This window comes from Coregonus lavaretus (assembly GCF_964263955.1).
Source record: "Coregonus lavaretus genome assembly, chromosome: 16".
In the NCBI taxonomy this organism is placed as follows: Eukaryota; Metazoa; Chordata; class Actinopteri; order Salmoniformes; family Salmonidae; genus Coregonus; species Coregonus lavaretus.
The window spans coordinates 46,776,886-46,801,330 of record NC_140003.1 but is presented as its reverse complement, the minus strand read 5'-3'; the positions used below and the strand labels follow the sequence as shown (position 1 = coordinate 46,801,330).

The 24,445-nt window shown below is 43.4% G+C and overlaps 1 protein-coding gene across 1 annotated transcript in view; it reads left to right on the top strand.

The window, feature by feature from the left end:
* Positions 1 to 2,869: 2,869 nt before the first annotated feature.
* LOC311143674 (glycerol kinase-like) overlaps positions 2,870 to 24,445 on the top strand; it is a 38,653-nt gene continuing 17,077 nt past the window's right edge. Inside the window, exons 1-4 of the mRNA XM_084179547.1 lie at positions 2,870 to 3,047; positions 18,639 to 18,712; positions 20,865 to 20,971; positions 22,874 to 22,951. Coding sequence (XP_084035673.1) covers positions 2,961 to 3,047; positions 18,639 to 18,712; positions 20,865 to 20,971; positions 22,874 to 22,951 — 346 coding nt within the window. The 5' untranslated portion in view covers positions 2,870 to 2,960. The remainder of the gene's footprint in view (positions 3,048 to 18,638; positions 18,713 to 20,864; positions 20,972 to 22,873; positions 22,952 to 24,445) is intronic.

The window sequence follows — 24,445 nt, the reverse complement described above, 5'->3', positions numbered from 1 at the left end:
TGGACTCCTTCTCACTGGTCTGGTAGAGAGGGGGTGTGGTCTGATAGAGAGGGGGTGTTCCTTGGCCTCCTTCTCATTGGTCTGATAGAGAGGGGGTGTTCCTTGGCCTCCTTCTCATTGGTCTGGTAGAGAGGGGGTGTTCCTTGGACTCCTCATTGGTCTGGTAGAGAGCGGGTGTTCCTTGGACTCCTCATTGGTCTGATAGAGAGAGGGGGTGTTCCTTGGTCTCCTCATTGGTCTGATAGAGAGAGGGGTGTTCCTTGGCCTCCTTATCATTGGTCTGGTAGAGAGGGGGTGTGGTCTGATAGAGAGGGGGTGTTCCTTGGACTCCTCATTGGTCTGATAGAGAGGGGGGTGTTCCTTGGCCTCCTTCTCATTGGTCTGATAGAGAGAGGGTGTTCCTTGGACTCCTCATTGGTCTGATAGAGAGGGGGTGTTCCTTGGACTCCTCATTGGTCTGACAGAGAGAGGGGGTGTGGTCTGGTTCCTTGTGGTCTCTCCTTATTACGTAATTATTATCCAAGATACTCCTGACCATTACACTCATAACCAAGAACTATCACTAACATCACACGGGGCTATTGTATTACAGTACATCTGATCAACTCCCCCTCTCTGTTTCAACAGAACTCAGAGTGTCATGATGACTAGGCCTACTGGATCACAGTAGTTTATTTGAGAGTTTAAATTGAATAGCATTCCTTGCACGCTGTGGATTATTCAAACACTCAACCACTCTGATAAACAGATCCTAATATGAACCAATATGTGAAACCCACTTAGCCTGAGGTGTGAGCATGAGGTGGAATGTAGCATGACACTTAGGCTGTGTTTACACAACCAGCCCTATTCTGATCTTTTCACCAATTATTGGCAAAAGATCTGATCTGATTGGTGAACAGATCAGAATTAGGCTGCCTTCTTGCACTTTCCACAGCCATGACGGGATCTGTCTAAATGTTGAAGTCAGCCCTTTGTTGCTGTTGTCTCCGCTGAACCTACACATAACATACATTTTACATAGATAAAACCACACACCTGCATCCGAAAGAAAAGACGAAACATTTGTAGAGCACAAACATGTTCTTCCCATTGTCGCCTCTTTCTACAACATAGACACACAATACACAGGACTGGGATCAGTGGAGAAGCCTAGCCATCGTTCACACATACAGTACCTTAGCTAGCTAGTAACCACATGTTGAACTGAACTGGGATCAGTGGAGGAGCCAGACATCGTTCATACATCCAATACCTTAGCTAGCTAGTAACCGCATGTTGAACTGAACTGGGATCAGTGGAGGAGCCAGACATCGTTCATACATCCAATACCTTAGCTAGCTAGTAACCACATGTTGAACTCAGAATGTTAATATCATCCTAAAAAGTACAATTACAATTGCATCTTAACAATACCATCCACTTATGAGTAAATTCTAAATATACAACATTATTCGTGAACAAAACACTGTGTGTCATGACTTTGCGCTTAAAGGAATCTAACTTTTCTGAAAAAATGACAGACAAAGCGTCGCCTACCTCTCATAGTGCATCAAAATGATTTGAGCACGAGCACGCAGGGCAAAACGTTAAGTACACACTCCCCTATTCCCAGGATGCAGACATGCATAAAAACAAATCAACATGCTACACTAATATAGGAACCTGGTGAAATTCACAAAGTATTTTAACAACTGTTACACTGTTGTCCCCGCTGAACCTCACGTGTAACAATGTTCCACTATAACCGTGACGATCTAATAGGCTCCATCACTCCTACAAATCTCTTGTTAATAAAATGACTCAAGGTGTAAATATTTTCCCTTTCTTGGCCCAGTGCAGTCAAAAACGTGATTCCCCCCCCCCCCCCCCTGTTTTATATATAATTCCACACTATGAGGTTGGAATAATACTGTTAAATTGTAAAACAATTATTATAATGGCATTTTAGTGTAAGAGCTGTTTGAAAAGACTAGCTGGAATTTCAGCCTGTGTGGTGGAGTTTTGGCCTTCCTGGTGACATAACAATTTTAATTGAAAACAATCACAGTAAGGTACTTAATTGTTACCCAGAAATGATTTGATATTGAGATAAAAACAGCTGCACTGGACCTTTAAGTGAATCCCAATTAGTTGACATTACACATCAGAAGCTGGGAGGCAGCAGATTCCCGACAGAGCAAATATAAAGCTGTGGTCTATTTTTAAGGCTCTGGTTGTCCTCTTATCACAAGGCGAGTGACAGACACAAGAATATGCAGTCTGATCTATGATGACGTTCTATTATTGTGATACAGACAAATGAAGAATAAAGGTTTCTTCTGAGAGTGGGAGTTGTGTGTGTCTGTTAGTTTCCGGAGTTATAGCCTATTACAAAATACAGATGAGCTGAAATATGAGTCTTGGTGATTGATGATTGGAAGTTTTTATGTCCAAATCACTTCTGTGAAATGAACCCACTGCGCCAGTGAGTAAAGGGTGGACTTTTGGTGCTTTCAAAGCAACTGGGAATTCCGAAAGAAACAAAAAAAAAAGAGGTACATTAATGACGTCAGCGATCTTCAGGTCGGAAAGACGGAGCTCTAGAAAGATGCCGGAGTTCGATGAACATTCAAACGATTATTCCCATTGGAGCTCGTTTTTTTTTTTGCGAGTTCCCAGTTGTGTTGAATGCCCTGAAATGTCCGACTTGTTTAAAATACGGCATTTATCCCCATGATGTGAACTCCTTGAACCTTTTTTTATTTTGGACGTGCCCCCGGATTTGATTGGGCAGCAAGAGACCAACGCCTTCTGACGGCTCGTCAAACAGAAACCTGCTCCACGGATAGGATTTTGTCAACGTCACTGGAAGGAGTCGCGCATTGGTCTCAAACCTGTCCTGAACAGTCAGCCAGCAGCGGTGAATATAAAGCCGACCAACGTTTATAGAAATTTACACCACAGACACGAACAGAAGGATGTCCGCAGCGTCTTACTCTGAACGGATCACAATGGGGCCCCTGGTCGCAGCTATCGATCAAGGCACAAGCTCGACTAGGTTTCTGGTGAGTTGGTATGCACAACAAGCCACTGAGTTATAATAATAATATGCCAAGCGTGAATACATTTTTTTGTGTATGGGTGGTCCCGGGGATCGAACCCACTACCCTGGCGTTACAAGCGCCATGCTCTACCAGTTGAGCTACAGAGAACCACATTATGAATGGGTTGCATTCTCCTGTTTAGTTTTTAAGGTCCTCTTAAATGTAACTTCATGTAGTCTACGTAATCTCCGAAAGGAATTATTTATTATGAGAGGACAATCAACAATAACTAGTGATGTGGCATACTGCAAGAAAGGTTCAAATATCACATTCTGATCATTTAAAATAAATAGTTGAGGTGTAGTCACTGTTGAGGACATAAGCACAAGTACACAGTACAAATATGATAAAAAATATGAAATATTTTATGACATTTCCTATTTAACAACACATGAATAAGGCTTGAAATGACTTGTATGATTTCTAAATAGAGTGTAATCAAATTGTTAAACCACAAACTGTGTAAGTTTTCACCATCCTTATAACTGTAAAATACATGTTTAGTATTTTCTGAAGGTCTCTCTTGATCAAAACGTCTGCCCCCACCACTGTGAACATCACACAGAGCTCTAGCCTGGCTTCCTGAACTCGTTAGGAACTTGCCTTTCATCTTATATTAATCTTGTCCAAACAGAAAGTGTTTTTTGTTTAAAATCTATTTGTTATTTTTCGATTAATAGCTATAAATTGATCTCTGAATGTACTATAGTGATGAAACCACTCTCTCCTGCTGTGCTGCAATATAAGGAGTGCGGGCGTGTGCTATGTCAGTGGTGGTGAAGTAGGGTTCAGCCAGGAGTTGATGGACAGTCGGAAGAGCAAAAAAAATAGACAACTGTGTCCGTGGGAACCAGGGCTACTGCTCAATGCAAGCCATTTCAATCTACGGTGTCCACAGATCGATTTACAAGTGAAAATGTTGGTACGAAACCGGTATCAGAACCACGCAGGCCCCTAAACAGGGGACTTTACATCTACAATGTTTTTAAGTAAACTGCAGTTTTCGTCCTCATGCTAGCTAGCTAGCAGTAGCCACAGCAGCCATTGTGGATTTTTTATTTATTTTTGGTTGTCATTTTATCAGACGCTCTTATCCAGAGCGACTTACAGTTAGTGAGTGCATACATTTTTATTTTTTATTTTTCATACCCCCCCTGTGGAATGTCACGTTGAACAACAAATGAGCTGATTGGCTGACACTGCCATTCTAAAATGGCTGCTGTGGCTTCTGGTACCTACCATGAGGACGAAAAGGAAAAGTTTTTTCTGGAAAAAACTGTCAGTCGTTCAATCTTCTTGGTGTAACAGTTGAGATAATGGGACAGTTCGGAGTACAGCACATTTCTCATCCCTGGATTGAGGTATGTTTTCCGAGCCATCTCTTGCGCTGGCTCCATGGTGTCTTAATCTAAACAGGAAGCCTGTCCGACCCCCAGCCCAATATATAGGAGCCTAATGTTACTCCTTAGAGTCCAAGGACCTGACATGTTCTGTTTAGAGGCGAAGTGGCTCTGGAAGCCAAAACAGACAAGTACTCCATCTAAACGTGAATCGATTCTCAACTGTTCTGTTTAGAGGCGAAGTGGCTCTGGAAGCCAAAACAGACAAATACTCCATCTAAACGTGAATCGATTCTCAACTGTTCTGTTTAGAGGCCAAGTGGCTCTGGAAGCCAAAACAGACAAATACTCCATCTAAACGTGAATCGATTCTCAACTGCCGCACGGTTCTAGAATCACAAAGCCCTCTACTTTCATAGCACATCCAAAATAATTTCACAAAATGCTAAATACACACTTACGCTGACTGTTTTAACAAGGTCGCAGCCTACAGTAATTTTTCAAGTGACACGTTTGTGGCGTCTGTCTTCCGTTTTACACACAGGTGTTTCGGAGACGCAGGTAGCGATTTTTTGCACAGGTAGTCCCCTCTGTCTTCCGTCTGTTTTCCGTAAGCAAGAGCTGTGACATGGAGATACTCTGAGTGTAGAAAACATTTGGGACACCTTCCTAATATTGAGTTGTACACCTCCTTTTGCCCCTCAGAACAGCTTCAATTCGTCCTGGGCATGGACTCTACAAGGTGTCGAAAGCGTTCCACAGGGATGCTGGCTCCATGTTGACTCCAATGCTTCCCACAGTTGTGTCAAGTTGGCTGGATGTCCTTTGGGTGGTGGACCATTCTTGATACACACGGGAAACTGTTGAGTGTGAAAAATCCAGCAGTGTTGAAGTTCTTGACACCCTCAAACCGGTGCGCCTGGCACCAACTACCATACCCTGTTTAAAGGCACTTCAATCTTTTGTCTTGCCCATTCAACCTCTAAATGGCACACATACACAATCCATGTCTCAAGGCTTAAAAATCCTTCTTTAACCTGTCTCCTCCCCTTCATCTACACTGATTTGAAGGTGACATCAATAAGGGATCATAGCTTTCACCTGGATTCACCTGGTCAGTCTGTCATGGAAAGAGCAGGTGTTCTGATTCAGAGGGGTTGGGTTAAATGTGGAAGACACATTTCAGTTGAATGCATTCAGCTGTACAGCTGACTAGGTCTCCCCCTTTACCTTCCTTTTCCTGATGTTTTGTACTCTCAGTGTATGGCCATGTGGGAACCCTAACGCTATAAAGGTCTCGATTTAACCTCATTGTTTTTTGAAAATTATTTATTGCCGATAAGGTCCTCGTGCTTCCAAAACCGTACCGCAAGCGATGCGTGTTAATGTTCAGACACGCCCCCCCCCCCCCCCCCCCCCTACAGAAGACGCCTTCGTCCAATGACTCATGTAATGTAATGGAACAGAGTCATGATCAAGGGCGAGTCCGACCCTAGTGCAGCTGTAAGCAGGTTTGATGTAGACAGGCGTCCTTTAAGAGGGTATCGTATTGCTGTATCTATTTCCTTTTTTTAAATAGTCAATAGAGTTCTGCATACTACATTGTGACTCTTTCCCCCTCAAGTCACACCTTTTGTGTGATTTTTGTATGATTTCTCACCATTGATCACTACCTTGGTGGCAGCACTGGGATAGTTCCTACAGTATTAGAACAGCGTGTCAGCGTAGACTACTTCAAACCTCCCAAGAAATCTGGAACTCTATGGAACAAGTGATAAAGCACTTGCCCTATAGTTACTGGCCTCCCGAGTGGCGCAGTGGTGTAAGGCGCTGCATCGCAGTGCTAGCTGTGCCACTAGAGATCCTGGTTCGAATCCAGCCTCTGTCGTAGCCGGCCGCGACCGGGAGACCCATGGGGCGGCGGCGCACAATTGGCCCAGCGTCGTTTGCAACGCCAGGGTTGTGGGTTCGATTCCCACGGGGGGCCAGTAAGAAGAAAAAAAAGTATGCACTCACTAACTGTAAGTCGCTCTGGATAAGAGCGTCTGCTAAATGACTAAAATGTAGGTTACTGGTTCAAACCCTGATCTGGTTGTTCTGCTATGTTATACAGTGAGGGGAAACAAGTATTTGATCCCCTGCTGATTTTGTACGTTTGCCCACTGACAAAATGATCAGTCTATAATTTTAATGGTAGGTTTATTTGAACAGTGAGAGACAGAATAACAACAAAAATATCCAGAAAAACTCATGTCACAAATGTTATAAATTGATTAGCATTTTAATGAGGGAAATAAGTATTTGACCCCCTCTCAATCAGAAAGATTTCTGGCTCCCAGGTGTCTTTTATACAGGTAACGAGCTGAGATTAGCAGCACACTCTTAAAGGGAGTGCTCCTAATCTCAGCTTGTTACCTGTATAAAAGACACCTGTCCACAGAAGCAATCAATCAATCAGATTCCAAACTCTCCACCATGGCCAAGACCAAAGAGCTCTCCAAGGATGTCAGGGACAAGATTGTAGACCTACACAAGGCTGAAATGGGCTACAAGACCATCGCCAAGCAGCTTGGTGAGAAGGTGACAACAGTTGGTGCGATTATTTGCAAATGGAAGAAACACAAAATAACTGTCAATCTCCCTCGGCCTGGGGCTCTATGCAAGATCTCACCTCGTGGAGTTGCAATGATCATGAGAACGGTGAGGAATCAGCCCAGAACTACACGGGAGGATCTTGTCAATGATCTCAAGGCAGCTGGGACCATAGTCACCAAGAAAACAATTGGTAACACACTACGCCGTGAAGGACTGAAATCCTGCAGTGCCTGCAATGTCCCCCTGCTCAAGAAAGCACATATACATGCCTGTCAGAAGTTTGCCAATGAACATCTGAATGATTCAGAGGAGAACTGGGTGAAAGTGTTGTGGTCAGATGAGACCAAAATGGAGCTCTTTGGCATCAACTCAACTCGCCGTGTTTGGAGGAGGAGGAATGCTGCCTATGACCCCAAGAACACCATCCCCACCGTCAAACATGGAGGTGGAAACATTATGCTTTGGGGGTGTTTTTCTGCTAAGGGGACAGGACAACTTCACCGCATCAAAGGGACGATGGATTGGCCATGTACCGTCAAATCTTGGGTGAGAACCTCCTTCCCTCAGCCAGGGCAGGAAAATGGGTAGTGGATGGGTATTCCAGCATGACAATGATCCAAAACACTCGGCCAAGACAACAAAGGAGTGGCTCAAGAAGAGGCACCTTAAGGTCCTGGAGTGGCCTAGCCAGTCTCCAGACCTTAATCCCATAGAAAATCTGTGGAGGGAGCTGAAGGTTCGAGTTGCCAAACGTCAGCCTCGAAACCTTAATGACTTGGAGAAGATCTGCAAAGAGGAGTGGGACAAAATCCCTCCTGAGATGTGTGCAAACCTGGTGGCCAACTACAAGAAACGTCTGACCTCTGTGATTGCCAACAAGGATTTTGCCACCAAGTACTAAGTCATGTTTTACAGAGGGGTCAAATACTTATTTCCCTCATTAAAATGCAAATCAATTTATAACATTTGTGACATGAGTTTTTCTGGATTTTGTTGTTGTTATTCTGTCTCTCACTGTTCAAATAAACCTACCATTAAAATTATAGACTGATCATTTCTTTGTTAGTGGGCAAACGTACAAAATCAGCAGGGGATCAAATACTTTTTTCCCCCTCACTGTACCTCTACCTGAATAAACTGTGACGTGCTACAGTTTCACTTGTCTTGGTTAAACAGGAAGCTGTCCATTTTCTGGAGAGGATGTTGCTTTTTGACACGTCCTGCTGTGACTAAATATGCACGGTGTTCCAAGCGACATGAGTCTTGGCCATCCAGTCTTGGACAACGTGTCTAACTCTCGCCAAAGTGTGGGCAACATGTAGCCTACACATTAACTACTATCCTATGGGTGAGAGGTCAAGCACTCCTTTCTTAAAATGTGCGTAGAGGGCAGGAGTCCAACTGGCCCCTGGCTCTTTTTAACAGGTAAAAACAATGAAGTAACAAGTTAAGTGAATTATTGATGAACAAAACACATCTTCAGTGTCTGGGGTAAACCTGATAATCTAAACCACTTGTCTTTCCTGGACTGTAACACGATGCTTAGTGATTATTTCAACTGAGCATCACTTTTCACACTAATGCTATTCATTCTGTAAATTCCACGGTATCTACTGATGAGGACATGCATTCATCTACCTCAAAGGTTCATGTCCTGCAGTTATGTAACACCTGACGGTCGTGCTAATCAATGTTTGCTTTGTTTATCTGTCAACATTGTTGCTTGATAAGAGTTTTTTAAAACCAAGGGTGAACATTGTCTCTCATACCACCTTGTGGATTGCATGTCTCTGTGTAGGCTGTGTATGGGCAATTCCGTGGAAAAGTCGACCTGAGCATGCCCAAATAGTTTGTCATTTCCAAATTAAACCACGTTCATAATTATCCTTAGGGGTCTACGTTGGAGTTCAGGCTTTTAACTGAAATGTTGCAGAGTAGGAGGCCAAGTCTGAAAGGCTTTTCAGTCAATCATATTTCATGGCTTTTTGAAAGAGCTAGTTTCTTCACTCACAGCACAATGTTAGTTATGAAGATGAGATGTTAACCCTTTTACACTCGTAGAAAAATTGCAGATTTTGTCATTAATGAGCTCCTAAATCAGAACACAGTGGCTGTACAGTAACATGCTATATATCACATCAGAGCCTCGGCTTACATTTTAGTTATTTAGCAGACGCTCTTATCCAGAGCGATTTACAGGAGCAATTAGGGTTAAGTGCCTTGCTTAAGGGCACATCGACAGATTTTTCACCTAGTCGGCTCAGGGATTAGAACCAGCGACCTTTCGGTTACTGGCACAACGCTCTTACCCACTAAGCTACCTGCCGCCCATCACAGCGCTGTATGGGTTTTGGCTGACAGCCATTATAAAGTCGAGCGCCGCGCGGGACAACAAGTCCACCCAAGAAAATTTGCCGCATTCTATGCGCACAAAGATTGCGATCTGCTTCTCTGAATTGCCTTGTGAAAGCCTAACACTGTAAGATCGTATTTTCATAATTTAGCTACTTATGTTGGCAATAGAACAAGCTTTAAAATGATGCCCACCTGACCCAGATTGGTGTTTTATAATAGCTGTTTTTGGAATCGCGTAAACAACAACAGTAACTGTGTGAGGGCGGGGACGCAGGGTTGTGTTCCGAACAAAACAACTACCAGTGTGTTTGCTCTAGTTCCTCAACGGAACAGCAAGGAGAGCTCAAAAAGACACCACCTAGTTGAAGGCTCTTTCCTTGAGTCATAAAAGTGCATTGAAATTACTAAGGAACTGTGCTCAGTTTGGAGAGATGTGCTGAGCAGTTGTTGGCTGCTTTTCCTTCACTCTGTGATCCAACTCATCCCAAACCATCTAAATTGGGTTGAGGTCTGGGGATTGTGGAGGCCAGGTCATCTGATGCAGCACTCCATCACTCTCCTTCTTGGTAAAATAGCCCTTACACAGCCTGGAGGTGTGTTGGGTCATTGTCCTGTTGAAAAACAAATGATGGCCCCACTAAGCGCAAACCAGATGGGATGGCGTATCACTGCAGAATGCTGTGGTAGCCATGCTGGTTAAGTGTGCCTTGAATTCTAAATAAATCACAGACAGTGTCACCAGCAAACCACCCCCACACCATAACACCTCCTCCATCCGTTCACCCACACCGCGTCTCACAAAGACACGGCGGTTGGAACCCAAAATCTCCAATTTGGACTCCAGACCAAAGGACACATTTCCACCGGTCTAATGTCCATTGCTCGTGTTTCTTGGCCCAAGCAAGTCTCTTCTTATTATTGGTGTCCTTTAGTAGTGGTTTCTTTGCAGCAATTCGACCATAAAGGCCTGATTCACACAGTCTCCTCTGAACCGTTGATGTTGAGATGTCTGTTACTTGAACTCTGTGAAGCATATATTTGGGCTGCAATTTCTGAGGCTTGTAACTCTAATGAACTTATCCTCTGCAGCAGAGGTAACTCTGGGTCTTTCTTTCCTGTGGCGGTCCTCATGAGAGCCAGTTTCATCATAGCGCTTGATGGTTTTTGCGACTGCACTTGAAGAAACTTTCAAAGTTCTTGAAATGTTCCGTATTGACTGACCTTCATGTCTTAAAGTAATGATGGACTGTCGTTTCTCTTTGCTTATTTGAGCTGTTCTTGCCATAATATGGACTTGGTCTTTTACCAAATAGGGCAATCTTCTGTATACCCCCCTACCTTGTCACAACACAACTGATTGGCTCAAACGCATTAAGAAGGAAATTAATTCCACAAATTAACTTTTAAGAAGGCACACCTGTTAATTGAAATGCATTCCAGGTGACTACCTCATGAAGCTGGTTGAGAGAATGCCAAGAGTGTGCAAAGCTGTCATCAATCAATTTTATTTTATATAGCCCTTCTTACATCAGCTAATATCTCGAAGTGCTGTACAGAAACCCAGCCTAAAACCCCAAACAGCTAGTAATGCAGGTGTAGAAGCACGGTGGCTAGGAAAAACTCCCTAGAAAGGCAAAACCTAGGAAGAAACCTAGAGAGGAACCAGGCTATGAGGGGTGGCCAGTCCTCTTCTGGCTGTGCCGGGTGGAGATAATAACAGAACCATGCCAAGATGTTCAAAAATGTTCATAAGTGACAAGCATGGTCAAATAATAATCAGGAATAAATCTCAGTTGGCTTTTCATAGCCGATCATTAGAGTTTAAAACAGCAGGTCTGGGACAGGTAGGGGTTCCATAACCGCAGGCAGAACAGTTTAAACTGGAATAGCAGCAAGGCCAGGCGGACTGGGGATAGCAAGGAGTCACCACGGCCGGTAGTCCCGACGTATGGTCCTAGGGCTCAGGTCTCTCAGTTGGCTTTTCATAGCCGATCATTTAGAGTTGAAAACAGCAGGTCTGGGACAGGTAGGGGTTTCGTAGCCGCAGGCAGAACAGTTGAAACTGGAATAGCAGCAAGGCCAGGCGGACTGGGGGCAGCAGGGTGTCATCATGCCCGGTAGTCCTGACGTATGGTCCTAGGGCTCAGGTTCTCAGAGAGAAAGAGAGAACGAGAGAATTAGAGAGAGCATACTTAAATTCACACAGGACACTGGATAAGACAGGAGAAGTACTCCAGGTATAACCAACTAACCCCAGCCCCCCGACACATAAACTACTGCAGCATAAATACTGGAGGCTGAGACAGGAGCGGTCCGGAGACACTGTGGCCCCATCCGAAGAAACCCCCGGACAGGGCCAAACAGGAAGGATATAACCCCACCCACTCCGCCAAAGCACAGCCCCCGCACCACTAGAGGGATATCCCCAACCACCAACTTACAATCCTGAGACAAGGCCGAGTATAGCCCACAGAGGTCTCCACCACAGCACAAACCAAGGGGGTGGGGGGGCGCCAACCCAGACAGGAAGATCACGTCAGTAACTCAACCCACTCAAGTGACGCACCCCTCCCAGGGACGGCATGAAAGAGCACCAGCAGGCCAGTGACTCAGCCCCTGCAACAGGGTTAGAGGCAGAGAACCCCAGTGGAGAGGGGAACCGGCCTGGCAGAGACAGCAAGGGCTGTTCGTTGCTCCAGCCTTTCCGTTCACCTTCACACTCCTGGGCCAGACTACACTCAATCATATGACCTACTGAAGAGATAAGTCTTCAGTAAAGACTTAAAGGTTGAGACCGAGTCTGCGTCTCTCACATGGGTAGGCAGACTGTTCCATAAAAATGGAGATCTATAGGAGAAAGCCCTGCCTCCCGCTGTTTGCTTAGAAATTCTAGGGACAATTAGGAGGCCTGCGTCTTGTGACCGTAGCGTACGTATTGGTATGTACGGCAGGACCAACTCGGAAAGATAGGTAGGAGCAAGCCCATGTAACGCTTTATAGGTTAACAGTAAAACCTTGAAATCAGCCCTTGCCTTAACAGGAAGCCAGTGTAGGGAAGCTAGCACTGGAGTAATATGATCAAATTTCTTGGTTCTAGTCAGGATTCTAGCAGCCGTATTTAGCACTAACTGAAGTTTATTTAGTGCTTTATCCGGGTAGCCGGAAAATAGAGCATTGCAGTAGTCTAATCTAGAAGTAACAAATGCATGGATTAATTTTTCTGCATCATTTTTGGACAGAAAATTTCTGATTTTTGCAATGTTACGTAGATGGAAAAAAGCTGTCCTTGAAACAGTCTTGATATGTTCGTCAAAAGAGAGATCAGGGTCAAGAGTAACGCCTAGGTCCTTCACAGTTTTATTTGAGACGACTTTACAACCATCAAGATGAATTGTCAGATTTAACAGAAGATCTCTTTGTTTCTTGGGACCTAGAACAAGCATCTCTGTTTTGTCCGAGTTTAAAAGTAAAAAGTTTTCAGCCATCCACTTCCTTATGTCTGAAACACAGGCTTCTAGCGAGGGCAATTTTGGGGCTTCACCATGCTTCATTGAAATGTACAGCTGTGTGTCATCCGCATAGCAGTGAAAGTTAACATTATGTTTTCAAATAACATCCCCAAGAGGTAAAATATATAGTGAAAACAATAGTGGTCCTAAAACGGAACCTTGAGGAACACCGAAATGTACAGTTGATTTGTCGGAGGACAGACCATTCACAGAGACAAACTGATATCTTTCCGACAGGTAGGATCTAAACCAGGCCAGAACTTGTCCGTGTAGACCAATTTGGGTTTCCAGTCTCTCCAAAAGAATGTGGTGATCGATGGTGTCAAAGGCAGCACTAAGGTCTAGTAGCACGAGGACAGATGCAGAGCCTCGGTCTGACGCCATTAAAAGGTCATTTACCACCTTCACAAGTGCAGTCTCAGTGCTATGATGGGGTCTAAAACCAGACTGAAGCATTTCGTATACATTGTTTGTCTTCAGAAAGGCAGTGAGTTGCTGCGCAACAGCTTTTTCTAAAATTTTTGAGAGGAATGGAAGATTCGATATTGGCCGATAGTTTTGTATATTTTCCGGGTCAAGGTTTGGCTTTTTCAAGAGAGGCTTTATCACTGCCACTTTTAGTGAGTTTGGTACACATCCGGTGGATAGAGAGCTGTTTATTATGTTCAACATAGGAGGGCCAAGCACAGGAAGCAGCTCCTTCAGCAGTTTAGTAGGAATAGGATCCAGTATGCAGCTTGAAGGTTTAGAGGCCATGATTATTTTCATCATTGTGTCAAGAGATATAGTACTAAAACACTTAAGTGTCTCTCCCGATCCCAGGCCCTCGCAGAGCTGTGCAGATCCAGGACAGCTAAGCCCTGGAGGAATACGCAGATTCAAAGAGGAGTCCGTAATTTGCTTTCTAATGGTCATGATCTTTTCCTCAAAGAAGTTCATGAATTTATCACTGCTGAAGTGAAAACCATCCTCTCTTGGGGAATGCTGCTTTTTAGTTAGCTTTGCAACAGTATCAAAAAGAAATTTTGGATTGTTCTTATTTTCCTCGATTAATTTGGAAAAGTAGGATGATCGAGCAGCAGTGAGGGCTCTTCGGTACTGCACGGTACTGTCTTTCCAAGCTAGTCGGAAGACTTCCAGTTTGGTGTGGCGCCATTTCCGTTCCAATTTCCTGGAAGCTTGCTTCAAAGCTCGGGTATTTTCTGTATACCAGGGAGCTAGTTTCTTATGACAAATGTTTTTCGTTTTTAGGGGTGCAACTGCATCTAGGGTATTGTGCAAGGTTAAATTTAGTTCCTCAGTTAAGTGGTTAACTGATTTTTGTCCTCTGACGTCCTTGGGTAGGCAGAAGGGGTCTGGAAGGGCATCAATGAATTTTTGTGTTGTCTGAGAATTTATAGCACGACTTTTGATGCTCCTTGGTTGGGGTCTGAGCAGATTATTTGTTGCGATTGCAAACGTAATAAAATGGTGGTCCGATAGTCCAGGATTTTGTGGAAAAACATTAAGATCTACAACATTTATTCCATGGGACAAAACTAGGTCCAGAGTATGACTGTGGCAGTGAGTAGGTCCAGAGACATGTTGGACAAAACCCACTGAGTCGATAATGGCTCCGAAGGACTTTTGGAGTGGGTCTGTGGACTTCTCCATGTGAATATTAAAATCACCAAAAATTAGAATATGATCTGCTATGACTACAAGGTCTGATAGGAATTCAGGAAACTCAGAGAGGAACGCTGTATATGGCCCAGGAGGCCTGTAAACAGTAGCTATAAAAAGTGATTGAGTAGGCTGCATAGATTTCATGACTAGAAGCTCGAAAGATGAAAACGTCATTTTTTTTTTTGTAAATTGAAATTTGCTATCGTAAATGTTAGCAACACCTCCGCCTTTGCGGGATGCACGGGGAATATGGTCACTAGTGTAACCAGGAGGTGAGGCCTCATTTAACACAGCAAATTCATCAGGCTTAAGCCATGTTTCAGTCAGGCCAATCACATCAAGATTATGATCAGTGATTAGTTCATTGACTATGACTGCCTTTGAAGTGAGGGATCTAACATTAAGTAACCCTATTTTGAGATGTGAGGTATCACGATCTCTTTCAATAATGGCAGGAATGGAGGAGGTCTTTATCCTAATAAGATTGCTAGGGTGGACACCACCATGTTTAGTTTTGCCCAACCTAGGTCGAGGCACAGACACAGTCTCAATGGGTATGGCTGAGCTGACTACACTGACTATGCTATTGGCAGACTCCACTAAGCTGGCAGGTTGGCTAACAGCCTGCTGCCTGGCCTGCACCCTATTTCACTGTGGGGCTAAAGGAGTTAGAGCCCTATCTATGTTGGTAGATAAGAGGAGAGCACCCCTCCAGCTAGGATGGAGTCCGTCACTCCTCAGCAGGTCAGGCTTGATCCTGTTTGTGGGTGAGTCCCAGAAAGAGGGCCAATTATCCACAAATGTTATCTTTTGGGAGGGGCAGAAAACAGTTTTCAACCAGCGATTAAGTGCTGAGACTCTGCTGTAGAGCTCGTCACTTCCCCTAACTGGGAGGGGGCCAGAGACAATTACTCGATGCCGACACATCTTTCTAGCTGATTTACACGCTGAAGCTATGTTGCACTTGGTGACCTCTGACTGTTTCATCCTAACATCGTTGGTGCCGACGTGGATAACAATATCTCTATACTCTCTACACTCGCCAGTTTTAGCTTTAGCCAGCACCATCTTTAGATTAGCCTTAACGTCGGTAGCCCTGCCCCCTGGTAAACAGTGTATGATCGCTGGGTGATTCGTTTTAAGTCTAATACTGCGGGTAATGGAGTCGCCAATGACTAGGGTTTTCAATTTGTCAGAGCTAATGGTGGGAGCCTTCGGCGTCTCAGACCCCGTAACGGGAGGAGTAGAGACTAGAGAAGACTCAGACTCAGACTCCGACTCGCTACATAATGGGGAAAACCGGTTGAAGGTTTCTGTCGGCTGAATGAGCGACACCGGTTGAGCATTCCAACAGTATTTCCCTCCAGAAGCCATGAGAAAGTTGTCCGGCTGCAGGGACTGTGCGGGGGGAGTTATACTAACGTTACTGTCTGTACTTACTGGTGGCACAGACGCTGTTTCTTCCTTTCCTACACTGATAATACTCTTGCCTAACGATTGCGTCTGAAGCTGGGCTTGTAGCACAGCTATTCTCGCCGTAAGGCGAGAATTCTCCTGTATATTATGAGTACAGCGACTGCAATTAAAAGACATCATGTTAATGTTACTACTTAGCTTCGGCTGTTGAAGATGTTGATGAGCCATGTCCAGATAAAGCGTCCGGAGTGAAAAAGTTGAATAAGGGAAAAAAAGTTGCGATGGAAAAACGGAAAATAACGTAAAGTTGGCAGCTAAAACGCACAGGAAAATGACTCTTCTGTCTCGGGATAAACGTCCGGGGTGAAAAAGTTTAACGAAAAAAGATGAGTGAGGACAAAACTAAAAAGTTGGTAAATTTGTTGAACACAGAGATTGATTAAACGTTTATTAAAAGTAAAACGTGAATAGTTTGGCAGGTAGCCAAGTAGCAACAAACAGCAGAGCAGCACGGAGACAATGCGGAAGCGAGACGGTTATGTAGATTTGGCATAAGCGCTGTGCGCTCGGCTCGTCAGAATGGGGTTTTAATTGTGTCATCAAGGCAAAGGGTGGCTACTGCATGATTCCATATGTGTTATTTCATAGTTTTGATGTCTTCACTATTATTCTACAATGTAGAAAATAGTAAAAAGAAAAGAAAAACCCTGGAATGAGTAGGTGTGTTAAAACTTTTCACTGGTACTGTATGTGAAAATGGCATGTTTCTATGTTTTGTAGTGAGGAAGGAAGATAAGCGTTTCTAATGACATCATCAGTGAGCATCATGTGATTTTAACCAATTATAAGTAGGAATTGCCTACTAATTGTCTACTAATTGGTTGATGCCATTGGAAACACTTGTCTTCCTCTATCTTTTTGACTACAAAACATAGAAACGTGCTAGTTTCACACGTTGATGTGGTGCTGGAGATGAATATTGAAATGTTTATTTAAAGCAATACAGACCAAATGTAACATCCCATGATATGTTTTAGGATTTTTGTTTTTTTGGGGGGGGGTCATCTTAACATTGTCTGTAACGCTTTCATCATGGTTTTATATGGTCTAGAATTGGTTTCTCTTTTTGTGGATGTGATGGATATTGATGGATCATATCATAGCTTCAGAATGCTTGTTCTGGTATGTGTTCTTCAGACTGTTACAGAAGCGATTTGTTGAAATCTTGAAAATGATGTCTAAGATTATCTTGTAAATATATGCATTTCTCATACGTGGTACTACTGTTGTTGTTGTTTTTGTTGATAGAAAGGTAAAGTGTTAATAAACAACATGTGAATAGCCCTGGAGATGGCTCTAAATTAAACATTTTCACTGGTAGCAAAAGTTAGGATCAGAATGCATATATATTTTTAATTGATTGAGATATTAGCATATTGGGCCTAGATTAATACTATACTGAACAAAAATATAAACGCAACATGTAACGTGCTGTTCCCATGTTTCATGAGCTGAAATAAAAGATCCCAGAAATCTTCCATACACACAAAAAGCTTATTTTACTAAACTGTTGTACACAAATTTGTTTACATCCCTGTTAGTGAGCATTTTTCCTTTGCCAAGATAATCCATCCACCTGACAGGTGTGGCATATCAAGAAGCTGATTAAACAGCATGATCATTACACAGGTGCACCTTGCACCTTGTGCAGTTTTGTCACACAACACAATGCCACAGATGTCTCATGTTTTGAGGGAGCGTGCAATTGGCATGCTGGCTGCTGGAATGTCCACCAGAACTGTTGCCAGAGAACTTTATGTTTATTTCTCAACCATAAGCCGCCTCCAACGTTGTTTTAGAGAATTTGTTAGGACGTCCAAAAGGCCTCACAACTGGAGACCACGTGTATGGGGTCGTGTGGGCGAGCGGTTTGCTGACGTCAACGTTGTGAGCAGAGTGCCCCATGGTGGCAGTGGGGTTATGGTATGGGCAGGCATAGACAATGAACACAATTGGATTTTATCGATAGCAATTTAAATGCACAGAGATACCGTGAAAAGATCCTGATGCCCATTACTGTGCCATTAATCCGCTGCCATCACCTAATGTTTCAGCATGATAATGCACGGCCTCATGTCGCAAGGATCTCTAAACAATTCCTGGAGGCTGAAAATGTCCCAGTTCTTCCATGGCCTGCATACTCACCAGACATGTCACCCATTGAGCACGTTTGGGATGCTCTGGATCGATGTGTACGACAGCGTGTTCCAGTTCCCGCCAGTATCCAGCAATTTCGCACAGCCGTTGAAGAGGAGTGGGACAACATTCCACAGGCCACAATCAACAGCCTGATCAACTCTATGCGAAGGAGATGTCGCGCTGCATGAGGCAAATGGTGGTCACACCAGATACGGACTGGTTTTCTGATCCACACCCCTACTTAAAAAAAAAAAGGTTTTCTGTGACCAACATATTCATATCTGTATTCCCAGTCATGTGAAATCCATAGATTAGGGTCTACATTTATTTAAATTGACTGATTTCCTTTAAATGAACTGTAAATCGGTAAAAATCTTTTAAATTGTTGCATGTTGCGATTTTATATTTTTGTTCAGTATTAATCAGATGTAAGATGACTTGCATCTCTCGATCTCTGTCTCTCCTCTCCTCAGGTGTTCAATTCTAAAACAGCAGAGCTGATCAGTCACCACCAGGTTGGGATAAAGCAGAGTTTCCCTAAAGAGGGGTGAGTGTACACTCCTGACATCACATTGCAATAACGTCCGCTACTTTTATTAGCAGGCCTTCTCTTCTCCTCCTCTACTAGGGGGAATTCTGTTCCAACAGGATTGGTCAGTGATGACGGGGAGAATGGAAAGAGGGAAAATATGGAAAGGAGGATCTTATGAATGTCAACATTTACTAAATCTCCTCCCTGGGTTGAGTCAATACTGAGTACAAAGAACTGAGGTTACACTTTAATGAAGATCCCTTGGTTTTTATTCCCCTTAGCTGAATGCGTGAGCTGTCAGAGTCCAATGTCCAGGGCTTCTTTACATTAGATAGGCAGAGAGATTACACAGACAATGGTGTTCTACTGCTATTAAAGCCTTATTTGGGAGTGTAGAGTGCATTTGGAAAGTATCCAGACCCCTTGACTTTTTCCACATTTTGTTACGTTACAGCCTTTCTCCTCCCTCATCCATCTACACACAATATCCCGTAATGACAAAGCAGAAACTGGTTTTTAGAAATGTTTGCAAATGTGTAAAACATTTAATAACCTGATATCACATTTACATAGGTATTCAGACCCTTTACTCAGTACTTTGTTGAAGCACCTTTGGCAGCGATTACAGCCTAGAGTCTTCTTGGGTATGACGCTACAAGCTTGGCACAACTGTATTTGGGGAGTTTCTCCCATTCTTCTCTGCAGATCCTCTCATGCACTGTCAGATTGGATGTGGAGCATTGCTGCACAGCTATTTTCAGGTCTCTCCAGAGATGTTCGATCGGGTTCAAGTCTGGGCTCTGGCTGGGCCACTCAAGGACATTCAGAGACTTGTCCCAAAGCCAGTCTTGCGTTGTCTTGGCTGTGTGCTTAGGGTTGTTGTCCTGTTGGAAGGTAAACCTTCACCCCAGTCTGAGGTCCTGAGCGCTCTGGAACAGGTTTTTATTAAGCATCTCTGTACTTTGCTCCGTTCAGCTTTCCCTCGATCCTGACTAGTCTCCCAGTCCCTGCAGCTGAAAAACATCCCCACAGCATGAAGCTGCCACCACCGTGCTTCACCGTAGGTATGATTCCAGGTTTCCTCCAGTCGTGACGCTTGGCATTCAGGCCAAAGAGTTTCATCAGACAAGATCATCTTGTTTCTCATGGTCTGACAGTCCTTTAGGTGCTATTTGGCAAACTCCAAACGGGCTGTCATGTGCTTTTACTGAGGAGTGGCTTCCATCTGGCCACTCAACCATGAAGGCCTGATTGTTGGACTGCTGCAGAGATGGTTGTCCTTCTGGAAGGTTCTCCCATCTCCATAGAGGAACTCTGGTGCTCTGTCAGAGTGACCATCAGGTTCTTGGTCACCTCCCTGACCAAGGTCTTTCTCCCCCGATTGCTCAGTTTGGCCTGACGGCCAGCTCTAGGAAGAGTCTTGGTGTTTCCAAGTTTCTTCCATTTAAGAATGATGGAAGCCACTGTGTTCTTGGGGACCTTCAATGCTGAAAATGTTTGGTACCCTTCCCCAGCTCTGTGCCTCGACACAATCCTTTCTCTGAGCTCTACGGACAATTCCTTCGACCTCATGGCTTGGTTTTTGCTCTGACATGCACTGTCAACTGTGGGACCTTATATAGACAGCTGTGTGCCTTTTCCAAATCATGTCCAAACAATTGAATTTACTGAAGGTGGACTCCAATTTGTAAAAACATCTCAAGGATGATCAATGGAAACAGGATGCACCTGATCTCAATTTCGAGTCTGATAGCAAAGGGTCTGAATACTTATGTAAATAAGGTATTTCTGTGTTTTAAAAAAATAGCCTATTTTCACTTTGTCATTATGGGGTGTTGTGTGTAGGTAATGTTTTATTTTATATATTTTAGAATAAGGCTATTTACATATGTGCCTGGGTTCTTTTGGAAAGACTCTATGTCCGGTCAGGACCTTTTAAACCAACTGTCTTTTGCCCCTGACGAGAACAGTTGAACAGAGGGGAATTTGACCCAATAGGAGCGAAGGACAGCACCTGTTGTTCACGCCCAAAACAAAGCTGAAATATGACACTTGGCGTTCACATTCGACCTTGTTCCTTCTCTGAACTGCTACTTTTTAACACTGGTAAAAACCCTTTTTCAGCTAGTGCAAACACTTAGTTGATCTGTCTCTTGGTTTCTCTCAGCTGGGTGGAAGAGGACCCTAAGGAGATTCTTCAGTCAGTTTATGAGTGTATGGAGAGGACCTGCGAGAAGCTTGGCCAGCTCAACATCGACATCTCCAACATTAAAGGTATGGTGGTATATATCTGTAGTGGTTATCCAGACTACGTCATCAACATCTCCAATATTAAAAGGTATCTACAGTGGTTCTCAGGGCTCCCATCATCAACATCTCCAATATTAAAGGTATGGTGGTATATACAGTGCCTTCAGAAAGTATTCACACCCCTTGACGTTGTCCACATTTTGTTGTGTTACAGCCTGCATTTAAAATGTATTACATTGAGATTGTTTGTCACTGGCCTACACACAATACCCCATAATGTCAATGTGGAATTAGATTTTTCTAAATGTTTACAAATGAATTACAAACGAAAAGCTGAAATGTATTGAGTCAATAAGTCACATAATAAGTCGCATGGAATCACTCTGTGTGCAATAATAGTGTTTAACATGATTTTTGAAGGACTACCTCATCTCTGTACCACAAACATGTAAATGATCTGTAAGGTCCCTCAGTCGAGCAGTGAATTTCAAACACAGATTCAACCATAAAGACTAGGGAGGTTTTCCAATGCACACCTATTGGTAGATGGGTAAAAAAACAGACATTGAATATCCCTTTGAGCATGGTGAAGTTATTAATGGCACTTTGGATGGTGTATCAATACACCCACTCACTACAAAGATACAGGCATCCTTCCTAACTCAGTTGCCAGAGAGGAAGGAAACCGCTCAGGGATTTCACCATGAGGCCAATGGTGACTTTAAAACAGTTACAGAGTTTAATGGATTGGTAGGAGAAAACTGAGAATGGATCAACAACAATGTAGTTACTTGACAATACTAACATAAATGACAAAGTTAAAAGAAGGAAGCCTGTACATAATACAAATATTCCAAAACATGCATCCTGTTTGCAACAAGGCACTAAAGTAATGCTGCAAAAAATCTGGCAAAGCAATTAACTTTTTGTCCTGAATGCAAAGTACTCTCCATATTTTCAAGTATAGTGGTGGCTGCATCATGTTATGAGTATACTTGTAATCGTTAAAGACTGGGGAGTTTTTCAGGATTAAAAAGAAACTGAATGGAGCTAAGCACAGGCAAAATCCTTTCTACCAGACACTGGGAGATTAATTCACAATTTTCAGCAGGACAATAACCTAAAACATAAGGACAAATATACACTGGAGTTGCTTACCGATAAGAGTGGCTGAGTTACAGTTTTGACTTAAATCTACTTGAAAATCTACGGCAAGACCTGAAAATGGCTGTCTAGCAACGATCAACAACCAATTTGACAGAGCTTGAAGAATTTTGAAAATAATAATGGGCAAGTGTTGCACAATCCAGGTGTGGAATGCTCTTGGAGACTTACCCAGAAAGACTCACAGCTGTAATCGCTGCCAAAGGTGCTTCTACAAAGTATTGAGTCAAGGGTGTGAACACTTATCTAAATGAGATATTGATGCATTTAATTTTCAGAAAAATTGCAAACATTTCTAAAAACATGTTTTCACTTTGTCATTATGGGGTGAGAATAAATCATCTATTTAGTCAATTTTGAATTCAGGCTCTAACGCACATGTGTCAAACTCATTCCACGGAGGGCCGAGTGTCTGCGGGTTTTCGCTCCTCCCTTGTACTTGATTGATGAATTAAGGTCACTAATTAGTAAGGAACTCCCCTCACCTGGTTGTCTAGGTCTTAATTGAAAGGAAAAACCAAAAACCCGCAGACACTCGGCCCTCTGTGGAATGAGTTTGACACCCCTGCTCTAACGCAACAAAAATGTGAAATAAGTCCAGGGGTATGAATACTTTCTGAAGGCACTCTATCTGTAGTGGTTCTCAGGACTCCATCATAAACATCTCCAACATTAAAAGGTACCTACAGTGGTTCTCAGGACTCCATTGGATGCAGCAGGGGGTGTGGCGTCTATTTACCATTTTGTTTTGTGTTTACCCAGCTGTCGGAGTGACCAATCAGAGAGAGACTACGCTGGTTTGGGACAAAGAGACAGGGGAACCACTCTACAATGCTATCGGTGGGTATTACCAAGCGAATTGGTAGACACAAACGTATGTGCCAGAAAGTACGGGGACACCGTCCCCATTGGAAGACTATTGGAAGGAACAGGCTGTTTTGGGATCGGAGTTCTAATTCAGTTTTAGTGACCTTTGCTTTGAAACACACACTGATTCAGACAGCTAGCCCCAGTCTCCCCCTCAAACCTCCACACAGTCTTTACTGTAACTCAACTTAGTAAATGTCCTAAGGTTGTGTGGGAAACCACACAGCACATGGCCAGATTGCATAACATCATCCAGTAGCATTGTTGCAATACCATTACACCCTCCCCCAGCTACAGGAAGTTGTATAGGGTGTCATAACAACAGTCATGCTTTTCATTCTGCCAGTTCCACCACTGTATGTCTATTGTTGAACATTTTAAGATGGTGTGTGTGTGTGTGTGTGTGTGTGTGTGTGTGTGTGTGTGTGTGTGTGTGTGTGTGTGTGTGTGTGTGTGTGTGTGTGTGTGTGTGTGTGTGTGTGTGTGTGTGTGTGTGTGTGTGTGTGTGTGTGTGTGTGGTACCAGTTAAAAGTTTGGACACCTACTCATTCAAGGGTTTTTCTTTATTTTTACTATTTTCTACATTGTAGAATAATATTGAAGACATCAAAACTATGAAATAACACATATGGAATCATGTAGTAACCCCAAAAAAGTGTTAAACAAATCAAAATATATTTGAGATTCTTTAAAGTAACCACCCTTTGCCTTGACGACAGCTTTGCACACTCTTGGCATTCTCTCAACCAGCTTCATGAGGTAGTCACCTGGAATGCATTTCAATTAACAGGTGTGCCTTCTTAAATGTTAATTTGTGGAATTTCTTTCCTTCTTAATGCGTTTGAGCCAATCAGTTGTGTTGTGACAAGGTAGGGGTGGTATACAGAAGATAGCCCTATTTGGTAAAATACCAAGTCCATATTATGGCAAGGACAGTTCAAATAAGTAAAGAGAAATGACAGTCCATCATTACTTTAAGACATGAAGGTCAGTCAATACGGAATATTTCAAGAACTTTGAAAGTTTCTTCAAGTGCTGTCGCAAAAACCATCAAGCGCTATGATGAAACTTGCTCTCATGAGGACCGCCACAGGAAAGGAAGACCCAGAGTTACCTCTGCTGCAGAGGATAAGTTCATTAGAGTTACCAGCCCCAGAAATTGCAGGCCAAATAAATGCTTCACAGAGTTCAAGAAACAGACACATCTCAACATCAACGGTTCAGAGGAGACTGTGTGAATCAGGCCTTCATGGTCGAATTGCTGCAAGGAAACCACTACTAAAGGACACCAATAAGAAGAAGAGACTTGCTTGGGCCAGGAAACACGTTGGTTCCATCCGCCATGTGAGACGCAGAGTAGGTGAACGGATGATCTCTGCATGTGTGGTTCCCACCGTGAAGCATGGAGGAGGAGGTGTGATGGTGTGGGGGTGCTTTGCTGGTGACACTGTCTGTGATCTATTTAGA